Source organism: Coregonus clupeaformis, chromosome 6 (genome assembly GCF_020615455.1).
Source record: "Coregonus clupeaformis isolate EN_2021a chromosome 6, ASM2061545v1, whole genome shotgun sequence".
In the NCBI taxonomy this organism is placed as follows: Eukaryota; Metazoa; Chordata; class Actinopteri; order Salmoniformes; family Salmonidae; genus Coregonus; species Coregonus clupeaformis.
The window spans coordinates 36957765-36969830 of record NC_059197.1 but is presented as its reverse complement, the minus strand read 5'-3'; the positions used below and the strand labels follow the sequence as shown (position 1 = coordinate 36969830).

The 12066-nt window shown below is 44.4% G+C and overlaps 1 protein-coding gene and 1 pseudogene across 2 annotated transcripts; both read left to right on the top strand.

The window, feature by feature from the left end:
- The first annotated feature begins 169 nt into the window (after positions 1-169).
- Positions 170-4621, top strand: LOC121568366 (annotated as a pseudogene).
- A 392-nt stretch (positions 4622-5013) lies between these two features.
- kbtbd3 (kelch repeat and BTB (POZ) domain containing 3) lies at positions 5014-11343 on the top strand. Of its 2 annotated transcripts, none has more exons than XM_045220979.1 (10): positions 5014-5291; positions 7761-8019; positions 8102-8267; positions 8487-8669; positions 9030-9203; positions 9289-9579; positions 9686-9928; positions 9994-10066; positions 10209-10423; positions 10880-11343. In XM_045220979.1, exons 2-10 carry the CDS (start codon positions 7775-7777, stop codon positions 11153-11155), a joined length of 1866 nt encoding a protein of 621 aa, XP_045076914.1. In that variant the 5' UTR covers positions 5014-5291; positions 7761-7774; the 3' UTR covers positions 11156-11343. The 2 variants fall into 2 exon arrangements, with proteins under 2 accessions (XP_045076914.1, XP_045076913.1); XM_045220978.1 differs by having other exon boundaries at positions 10206-10423.
- Positions 11344-12066: the final 723 nt, after the last annotated feature.

Below are 12066 nucleotides of genomic sequence, written 5' to 3'. Positions count from 1 at the left end.
TTTAGCACAATAAAAATAGACATATAGATAAAAAAGGCTAGATAATTGTCCAGTTTAGAGTATTGTGTCATGAAATGTTAACTGCATTTTTATGTGCTGCTCTTTGCACTTAAGACACTGCACCAACTAGGATCTTGCAGGTGTTGGAAAATAAATAGAGTAGGCCACAGTTGCCTTGGCTGGGACAGTGCTAAACTTAGCTTTTGACTGCCATGGAACCACTGAGTTTTATTACAGGTCAGTGCATGGTATGTACGTTAGCTATGTGACTGGGAGACAAGTGAGCAACATAGAGAAGGGATATGGGCCCTGTTCGAATCCACACAGCCTTCCCTCCTTCCTTAATTAATTAATTCATTCATTCTTTAATTCACCTACCATCTGAAAGCACTAAGTGGTCTTTGCACTTTGATTAGAGAAACTGTTAATCATTCAGCCCAGGCAGCACAGAAGAAATGTAAAAGCCTCAGTACAGGCAGCACACAGCAGTGTATTCCCCATCCCAGGACCCCACTGTTACAGTGAGACAACATGGCTGAGAAGGACCCAGAGGGGATTATAGCTACAGACCCCAGCGACAATGATGATAGAAAATGTGTTATTATACGGAAGCTTCTGAAGTTCAACCCTAAAGAAGTGTTTACATGGTGAGTCTGTGGGGGGAGAAAACTCAACTCTAAAGAGAGAGAGATGTTATATCAGTGATGATCTGGATCCCATATGGCACCCTATCCTTTATATAGTGCACTACTTTTAACCAGCTCCCTATGGGCTCTGATCGAAAGTAGAGCACTATATAGGGAATATGGTGCCATTTGGGACACATAGTGACATAGTGGAGATGTCCAAAAATGTGTCCACTGTCCAGTAGCCTAGTCTGAGTTGTGTATGTCCCTGGCAGCTAGCATACAGTAGCTTGGACTGAGTTGTGTTGAAACCCTAATGAAGGATATAGGGCCGAAACATGTTGGTTTTACCAATAAAGACGCAGCTTTGTCAACGTCCACTGTCTTCCAAGAGTTGCTGAATTTCCTCTTCACTTATGCTTTGTCCTAACAGGCAGCTGGTGAAGACAGTAGCCATGGGTCAGGGTTTGGCTGCTCTCATCTGCGGCACAGCAGTAACATCCCAGTACCTGGCTTCAGACTACCACGTGGATGCGCCCATGCTCCAGAGCTTTATAAGCTACACACTGCTCTGTCTCACCTACACCACCGCTCTGCTGTTCAGAACAGGTACACACACACACACACACACACACACACACACACACACACACAATATGCTGCTTTGAAGAACAGGCAGTCTCTCTCTCTCTCTCTCTCAAACACATACACACACACACACACACCACCCCAGGGCGCTCCTCGTCAGAATAGTACAGTTGTCAACTCTATAAAATGTTATAATTGTGTAGCAGTGCAATAACCTCCAGGCTACCCCCCTCTCCTAACGTACTGTAGGGGATGGCAATATGTTTCCGATTTTGAAGAAGAGGTGGTGGAAGTATCTCCTACTAGGCTTGGTGGACGTCGAGGCTAACTACACAGTGGTTAAAGCTTACCAGTACACTACACTCACCAGTATACAGGTCAGAACTACGAGAGGGTGTGTGTGTGTATGTCTGTCTGTATGTATGTTTTTGTGTGTGTGCGAGCTTGCGTGCATGTGTGTATGTGTGTGTGCTGAGTTATGTCCATGTATGTGACGATTCTGGTGTGTCTCACAGCTGCTGGACTGTATTGTGATCCCTGTGTTGATGATACTGTCCTGCTGGTTCCTGAATACGTGCTACAGACCCATCCACTACGTCTCTGTGTGTGTCTGTCTGCTGGGGGTGGGGGCCATGGTGGGAGCTGATCTACTGGCTGGACGAGACCTAGGATCCAGTAAGAACCCACTCCATTCATTCATTCATTCATTCAATCTCTCAGTTCATATCATAATAAATAGTAACATCTCTTTCCTCATCCTCCTCTCCTCCCTCTCTCCTCCCTCTCTCCTAGCCTCAGACGTTCTGCTAGGTGATGGCTTGGTCCTGCTCAGTGCCAGTCTATATGCTGTGTCTAACGTTGTGTCAGGAGTACACCGTCAAACACCTCAGCAGAGTGGAGTTCCTAGGCATGGTCGGCCTTTTCGGCACACTCATCAGTGGCATACAGCTGTAAGTGTGTGTGTTTACGTGTGTGCGTGCGCGTGTGGATGTGTGTTGTGTGTGCATGTTCAGGAGAAGGTAGTAGAACGGGAATGTAGTTGATTTGAGTGGTCTGCTGTGCTGCTACAGGGGTGTTCTGGAGCATAACAACGTGGCAAACATCCAATGGGACTGGAGAATCGGTTAGTACCACATAAAACTAAATATATAGGTAGCTGCCAAAATCAAGGAAACGCTTGAGTAAATTAGGGATTCAAAGTATATTGAAAGCAGGTGCTTCCACACGTGTGGCTCCTAAGTTAATTAAGCAATTAACTTTCCATCATGCTTAGGGTCATGTATAAAAATGCCCAGTTGCCCATTGTTTTGGCTACCATGACTATAAGAAGAGATTTCAGTGACTTTGAGAGAGGGTTCTCAACGGTGCATAGGAGGTTTAAAGGGTGTGGATGTCTCTTATGGGAGATTCTGGAACGGCACCTAACACAGCGTTTTCCACCACCATCACCAAAACACCAAATGATGGAATTTCTCATGGAAGAATGGTGTCGCATCCCTCCAATATAGGTCCAGACACTTGTATAATATATGCTAAGGTGCACTGAAGCTATTGTGGCAGCTCATGGTGGCCCAACGCCCTATTAAGACACTTTATGTTGGTGTTTCCTTTATTTTGGCAGTTACCTGTATATTTGTTGATATCTTTGTATGATTTTTTTATTGAACAGATAGGACAGTGTGGAAGAAGGAAAGTAAGGAAAGGGTTTGTTACAAAGTAGCTGTGGGTCCGGGATTCGGTAGTGTTAACCACTAGACCACCCCAGGCCACCGGTTATTACCTCTCTCTTAGGGTTACAGAAGTGGTGGTGGCAAGGTTACAGAGAGTACAGAATGGATGCTGTGTCAGCTTGCACAAGTACAGTTTCCACATACAGCTGTTTGCTGCTCTATATCTTGTGTTTTATGGGAGCTGCAACAGTTGATCTTCCTTGTTAATAATACTTTCTGCCCTGTATAATGATTGTATGTGTTTTCTGTTCAGGCCTATTGTTCTCTGACTACACCCAGTACAGCTGTATGTATGACTAGAGAGAGTAGAAGAGATCAGTACTTTGTTGATTCCAACTTGGGAAATTGTTTGATCACCACAAGCATCATCAACGATTACAAAAGACAAGACAAGGATCAATAATATTCAGATATGAACACATAATAAAATATTAAAAAGACAGATGCACCTTAGGAGCGATAAGAAAAAAACATTAGAAATGCTGTTGTCTATCATACTCTGGGAAAACAAGCAACAACAATGCATAGTATAGTATGTTCATTTTATCATGTATAATTCTCCTCTCCCCAGGCCTGCTGTTTTCTGGCTATGCCCTGTGTATGTACACCCTCTACAGCTGTATGCCCATAGTGGTCAAGAAGACCAGTGCTATAGCAGTCAACCTCTCCCTGCTCACTGCAGACCTCCTCAGCCTCTTCTGTGGCCTGTTTCTCTTTCAATACACGGTTAGTACACACACACACACACACACACACACACACACACACACACACACAGCACACACACTGGGGATAGTAGGTACAGTAGGTTGAGCCATTTGACAGCTCAGTTACTGATTGTGTTTCTGAATAGATAAAGAGATGAGTTAATCAATGATTTGATGACTCCAATGATGGATGATATATTAATTGATTGCTGCTATACTATGTCTGTAATCTCTGTCAAACTAGTATAATCTAATCTCTGTGAGATCAAGGAGACAGTAGTGATAAGATCAGTCCCCAGAAACAGAGATAGGAGGATCCATCCCACTAGAGCTGTCCTGATCACAGGACACATCTGTCCTTATCTTAAAACATCTTAGTCCTGAAGAGAAATCCCCTGGTCACCATGACCCTGTTCAGTGTGTTGATGATTGTTTTTAATGTGTAATCTCCTATGTCCTCATATAGCTCATCTGGTGTGTGTGTGTGTGTGTGTGTGTGTGTGTGTGTGTGTGTGTGTGTGTGTGTGTGTGTGTGTGTGTGTGTGTGTGTGTGTGTGTGTGTGTAGTTCTCAGGTCTGTACATGGTGTGTCTGGTGGTCATCCTGGTGGGCTTCGTCTCCTTCAACGCTGTGGCAACGACCCCTGACCCTGCAGACCCCATCGCCCTCTCCATGGGCTGGGAGGAGGGCAGCTACGAGAACCCTGATGACATCATCAAAGAAGAAGTGGTGGTGGCGGTCTTGGAAGAGAAGGAGGATCAGGAAGAGGAAGAGGGTGAACGCCCATGGGTGTCATGGAATCAGAGAACACAGAATGAGGAGGTACCGGCAGGGGGACAGAGTACCAAGATGTGATCTGATCTACTAGACGAGCACTTCCCAACAGTCTATAGCTGTTAATCTCCTTGTCTCCTTTCTTTAATTTGTACCATTCTAACAGATCTACAGATTCACAGGTGTATATATGTACAGTATAGGTGTTTGTATTAGTTGTAATATTTGTCCACTAGTTGACTTGGCAGGAAGAATAATAAATACATGTTTTATTCCACATTCATTGTGGGGTGTGTCAAGTTAATGAGTGAGTCTTCATTGATATCAAACCTGGTTGGAGCATAAACCCAATTAAGCAAGATATTTTCACATGAAGAATGTTATGTGCAGGGCTCAATGCCTGCAACATTACCTGATTAAATTATTATTATTTGAGACAACAAAACAAAAAACAATCGAAGAATGGGTCCCTCCTTTTTTTAATGAAGACAGTTGAAATACTTGATACTTGAAATCTTTGGAATGAGGTCGCAAGTTGAGTATTTTCACGTCATATCCTCGCGTGGCTTCAATCTTCCGGTAGGTAGAGAGCTGTCCGTGGTGCTGAAACCGTTAGTAGCACACGCACAACATTGTTTACAAACATCGGATCTGATCAGCTCATCAAATCTATGGACAGAAAACGTTTGTTTTTCCCGAGCTAGTGCTAGTCAAATACTTTATTATTAACAGTTAGCGAACTAATAGTCTGCTTTGTGATTCACTATGTCTATGATGCTAAACAAGGCACGGAAGCAATGCTACTGAACTGCTTTGCGACAGAAAATAACTGATATGTAGACACCTCCTCCGTGTGTTTACAGACAGGTGAGATATAACAAGGTAGACTGCATGCAATAGTTTTTCTTAACCTTCTCCCTCTGTCAATCTTCCATCTCTTTCCCTGACTCCTAAACTGTCAAACCAGCTCCACAGTAATGATCTATACACAGACTACTAGGCTATAAAGCTTTCACAGGCCCCATATGGAAAATAATTATGAAAATCAAATAAGAATCTTGTACAGCAGAATAACATAATTTGTACAAACATCTACGAATTACTCTAATAAGGATCTGGTAAGATTTTGTATGTTTTTCCTTATATGTCAGTGCTGTATTTGTATATGTGTTAACTTAAATGCATTTTATGACATACACCACAATAATGTATTCAATTGTGTATTTCCTAAAAAGATATGGTAAGACATACAGTACCAGTCAAAAGTTTGGACATACCTACTCAATCAAGGGTTTTTCTTTATTTTTTACATTTTTTGACATTGTAGAATAATAGTGAAGACATCACAACTATGAAATAACACATATGGAATCATGTAGTAACCAAAACAGTGTTCAACAAATCAAAATATATTTTATATTTGAGATTCTTCAAATAGTCACCCTTTGACTTGAAGACAGCTTTGCACACTCTTGGCATTTTCTCAACCAGCTTCATGGGGTAGTCACCTGGAATGCATTTCAATTAACAGGTGTGCCTTCTTAAAAGTTAATTTGTGGAATTTCTTTCCTTCTTAATGCGTTTGAGCCAGTCAGTTGTGTTGTGACAAGGTAGGGGGGTATACAGGTATACTATTTGGTAAAAGACCAAGTCCATATTATGGCAAGAACAGCTCAAATAAGCAAAGAGAAAGGACAGTCCATCATTACTTTAAGACATGAAGGTCAGTCAATACGGAACATTTCAAGAACTTTGAACGTTTCTTCAAGTGCAGTCGCAAAAACCATCAAGTGCTATGATGAAATTGGCTCTCATGAGGACCGCCACAGGAATGGAAGACCCAGAGTTACCTCTGCTGCAGAGGATAAGTTCATTAGAGTTACCAGCTTCAGAAATTGCAGCCCAAATAAATGCTTCACAGCGTTCAAGTCACAGACACATCTCAACATCAACTGTTCAGAGGGGACTGTGTGAATCAGGCCTTTGTGGTCGAATTGCTGCAAAGAAACCACTACATAAGGACACCAATAATAAGAAGAGACCTGCTTGGGCCAAGAAACACGAGCAATGGACATTAGACCGGTGGAAATGTGTTCTTTGGTCTGGAATCCAAATTGGAGATTTTTGGTTCCAACCGCCGTGTCTTTGTGAGACACGGTGTGGGTGAACGGATGATCTCCGCATGTGTATTTCCCACTGTAAAGCATGGAGGAGGAGGTGTTATGGTTTGGGGGTGTTTTGCTGGTGATTTATTTAGAATTCAAGGCACACTTAACCAGCATGGCTACCACAGCATTCTGCAGCGATACGCCTTCCCATCTGGTTTGGGCTTAGTGGACTATCATTTGTTTTTCAACAGGACAATGACCCGACACACCTCCAGCCTGTGTAAGGACTATTTTACCAAGAAGGAGAGTGATGGAGTGCTGCATCAGATGACCTGGCCTCCACAATCCCCCGACCTCAACCCAATTGAGATGGTTTGGGATGAGTCGGACCGCAGAGTGAAGGAAAAGCAGCCAACAAGTGCTCAGCACTCCTTCAAGACTGTTGGAAAAGCATTCCTCATGAAGCTGGTTGAGAGAATGCCAAGAGTGTGCAAAGCTGTTGTCAAGGCAAAGGGTGACTATTGGAAGAATCTCAAATATAAAATATATTCTGATTTGTTTAACAATGTTTTGGTTACCACATTATTCCATATGTGTTATTTCATAGTTTTGATGTCTTCACTATTATTCTACAATGTAGAAAATAGTTTTAAAAAATAAAGAAAAACCCTTGAATGAGTAGGTATGTCCAAACTTTTGACTGGTACTGTATTTGCGACAAATTATATGAATTATGTTCTGAGAATGTAACCTCTACAAAGTAAACTTTTTTCTTATAGGTTTCTCACTGTTTTTTATAAGTAAACATATAAAGACCATGACAATTACTATAAGAAAAATACAGTATTTGTAGATAAATGTTCAGGTATGAGTTTCCATGGTTAAGGCTGGGCAGAACCTCCTACTGGACAGTTGATTTATCTACAGCTATGCCTTTGGTCTCCCATCCAGGATTTTAGCCAAACACAGCCCTGCTTAGCTTTGATATTTGTCACTGACTACTACCAATGTGCTATCATGAGAATGCTTGTTGTGAGATCTCCACTTAATAACTAAATATGACTCACTGCTGCTATCAAAGTCATTCCTCCTCAACCTCCTCCTCCTCTCCTCCTCCTCATCCTCCACCTGTTCTCATCTTCTCTCACTCAGTTGATGCCCCTAGTTTGCATAATATACAACCTTAGAACATAAAACTGATAATAAGGTTTTCCTGATTCTGTCCCAGACTCTGGAGCGATCATGGACCCACGGTCTGAGGGATCCGACCCCCGGGCCGAGGGAACTGACTACGTTCCCAACAGTATTCCCTATGTTCCGGAGCAAAGGTCTGAGCTGTGTGTGTCGGAGGCTCACAGCCAGCAGCTACTGGGCATGCTCAGATCGTTCAGAGAGAGAGGCCTGCTTTTTGACTTCACTATAACAGTCCAGGACCAGACCTTCCCCTGTCACCGCTGTGTCCTGGCGGCCTGCAGTGACTTCTTCAGGTTGGTGTGTGTGTGTATATGTGTGTGTGTGCGTGCGTGCATGTGTGCGTGTGTGTGTGCTCTAACGGTTCTCTGTCTGCAGGGCCATGTTTGAGTTGGACATGCGTGAGTGTGGTGATGGGATGGTAACCCTGGGTAACCAGTCTCCGGAAGCCGTGCGCTGCTTCCTGGACTTCTGTTACTCTGGAGAGATGGTCGTCACCCATGAAAACGTAGACATGCTGTTCCAGCTCGCCTCTTTCCTACAGGTACACTACATCAGGGGTAGCCCTTACCCTAAACCAAATCACACCCTACCCCTATGCCCTACATAGTGCACTACTTTTGACCAAAGCCCTATGGACCATGGTCAAAAGTATTGCACTATAAAGGGAATAGGGTGCAATTTGGAAAAAACACTAGATCTGGGTCAGATACATAAACTTGAGAGGTGATGTTGATATATTGACTGGTGTTCCGTTTCCCAGGTGTCTGTACTCTTCAGAGCATGCAGTGACTTCCTGATCGGAACCCTGGAGCTCTCCAACTGCCTGATGCTATTGGCTCTCGCCGAGGGATACGGCTCCGCCTCCCTCCTCCAGCAGGCCAATGAGTTTGTAGTTCAGAACTTCCACGACCTCTCAATGACTCCAGACTTCCTGGATATGCCGGTGAGGAGCCACTCTGATAGGTTCCCATTGTCATTTATTGAGACTCACAAAAATATATTTGTGCATTGAAATAAAAGGGCCCTAGCACTAGCACACCTGATTCAACATATCAACTCATCATCAAGTTGAATCAGGTGTGTTGGTGCTAGAGCAAATACACCCCTCTGGGTCCCCCGGATCAGGATTGGGAAACACTGAAGTAGATAGTTACTCCTTTTAGCTTTGAGAAAGTCACTATGTGAGCCATGTAAAAGTGTGCATGGGTCCACTCCCCCTGAAGGATTTAAAAGGATTTAAAAGCATTGGATTGCTTTTAAATACTAACATTGGGAAACACTGATCTACTTCCTGTCCTCCCAGTTGGGCGTGCTTGAGTTATGTCTGGGGTCGGACAGTCTGAGCGTGCCCAGTGAGGAGGTGGCGGTGAGGTCATCGCTGAGGTGGACAAGTCACGACCTCCAGACCAGACAGAGGCTGTTGCCACGGCTACTCGCACTGCTACGGCTTTACCACGTACCCACACACACCCTGCAGGTACACACACACGCACACCCACCCACACACACGTATGCATGGGTCTTTTTACCAGTCAAAATGTATTGTGTATGTGTGTGTTCAGGCCCTGGCCCGGACTGAGAATCTCCTCTCAGAGGACCAACTCTGTGTTAGTCTGGTCAGTGATGCAGTGAGTAGACAGACACAGCTCAGTGGTCTACTGCCAGATGCCAGACCAGCCACCACACAGTCTTACATCTACATCCACAAGACAGAGGAGAACGGAGAGATACACCACAGCTTCTGTTACTGCCTGGACACAGACCAATGGAGAGAGCTGCCTCAGGGCCAGGGGGCGGGTTTTAGGATGACCCCTGACCCCCCAGGCTCCTCCCTCACCAGCTACGCCGAGAAGGTATACAAACAAACACACACACACATACACACACACACCCAGGCAGTAGCGCACAATTGAATTTACGCTTTGATCAACTATCATCATTTTTTATCTCCTCTCTAAGTTGTTTGTGACAGGTGGTTGTCGGGGCAACTGTTGCCGCACGGTGCGTCTTCACGTGGCAGAGCCATTCCATGATGCGACAGCGGAGGTTTGGTGCTACTGCCCCATCACACACACCTGCACCCCTGCCCCGGACATGGGGAAACCCCGTACCATGCACACAGCTGTCACCACCCTGGGCAGACTGTATGTGCTAGGAGGGAGGACCGGAGGAGAGAGGGATGGGGCTCCTAGCCTAATGGAGGTGAGGATGAGGATGATGATAATTATGATGATGATAGTTGTAATGATGATGATGATCATCTGTAGGTGGAGTACTATGACCCCCTGGCCAAAACCTGGACATCCGTCAGCTCTCTGCCCACGGCTATCTACTACCCAGGTAAGGAACACACACACACACACACACAGAGAAACATACATGCACAAATGCACACAGACACACACAGAAATACAGAAACCCCCACACACATACACACACATACCTCTAACCCTCCCCGTGGCCTCGTATTACCACCCAGAAGCTAGTGCGTGCGGCAGCATCATCTACACATTGGGGTCGTCAGTGGAGATATCGGACTCCTTCAACCCTTCGCTGGACTGTTTCCTGCGCTACGATGCTGTTTCTGACCAGTGGAGCCACCTGGTGGCAGAGTTTGGTCAGTTTTTCCATGCCACCCTGGTCAAGGCTGTGTCTGTCAACAACACTCTACACCTCTGTGACTTGTCTACATATAAGGTGACTGACTTGTTGATTGACTGGTTGATTGATTGATTGACTGATTATTTGATTGATTGATGTCTCCATCTATAAGTTTGAACTCACTGCTTGTACTGCAAGGAGCATACGCACAGCTCTTTTTTTTGTAGTCCCGTGTAGCTCAGTTGGTAGAGCATGGCGTTTGCAATGTCAGGGTTGTGGGTTCAATTCCCATGGGGGGCCAGTATGAAAATGTATGCACTCACTAACTGTAAGTCGCTCTGGATAAGAGCGTCTGCTAAATTACTAAAATGTAAAATGTAAATAAGTCTATTTGTATTTCTTTATCCTTCATTTAATCAGGCAGGTCCTATTGACATAGAAACAGTACATAGATAGGGACTTTGTCATTAAAACAAACTTGACAACTATTTTACGAAACACCAACTCACCACACCTGACCAGTCTGAATCCTGTGTTCTGTGTTCTGTCCAGGTATACAGTTTCTGTCCGGAGACGTGTGTGTGGCAAGGGGAGGGGTCGTTCGAGTGTGCCGGGTTCAACGCAGGCGCCGTGGGTGTGGCCAACCGAATCTACATCCTGGGAGGAGACTACTCACCTGATGAGATCACTGACGAAGTCCAGGTGTACCACAGTGGGCGGGGCCAGTGGGAGGAAGTGACGCCAATGCCACGCCCCCTGACAGAGTTTCACTGTCAGGTCATCAGCTTCAACAGATACAGAGACCCCTGGGGAGGGAGGGACACATAACACACACACACACAAGCATGTGTGCACACACACAAACCCTGGGATTAAAAGCTGCACACCGCATCAATGAAATAAATTATGTTTTGTCATATCTAATTTTTATCACATTTTATGTTATATATTTATTTATAAACTGGGGGATTCGAGCCCTGAATGCTGATTGGCTGACAGCCATGGTATATCAGATCGTATACCACAGGTATGACAAAACATTTATTTTTACTGCTCTATTTACGTTGGTAACCAGTTTGTAATAGCAATAAGGCACCTCTGGGGTTTGTGGTATATGGCCAATATATCACGGCTAAGGGCTGTATCCAGGCACTCTGCGTTGCATCGTACATAAGAACAGCCCTTAGCCGTGGTATACTGGCCATATACCACACCCCCTCGGGTCTTATTGCTTAATTAAAACATTTTCTATTCCCAAGAATGCTATTTGGGTTCAAAGCCACAGTAGAGGTTTCTGAGTCTTCTGGTCCAAGGACTTGTCTTGGTTGTTTCTGGACATATCTGATCACCTAAGGCTGTTGCAGCTGACATGACATCTATCATGGTGCAGGATCTATTAAAGAACTCTGGAATGGCATTTTTCTGTGTGCAGGTTTTCTGTCTTTATTTTCAGTGTAACTGGACTGGGCCTGCCTTCACTATTTAAAAGTGAGACAGTAAGAGACTACTGTTCCAGGTAACACGTGTTACAACACTCTCTACTTTGGAATGTTTTTGTGCCAGAGTAGGCTTGTCTAGCCAAACACCACGTTGTAATGCTGAAATATTTGTAAACACTTGCGCAGAGGGCTAACCATTTGACACAAACATAATTAAGTGTTGATTCTACATAGCTCACATTGTGACTTTCTCAAAGCAAAAAACAATGAGCTTGAAATCAGTTGAAATTGAATGCGGGC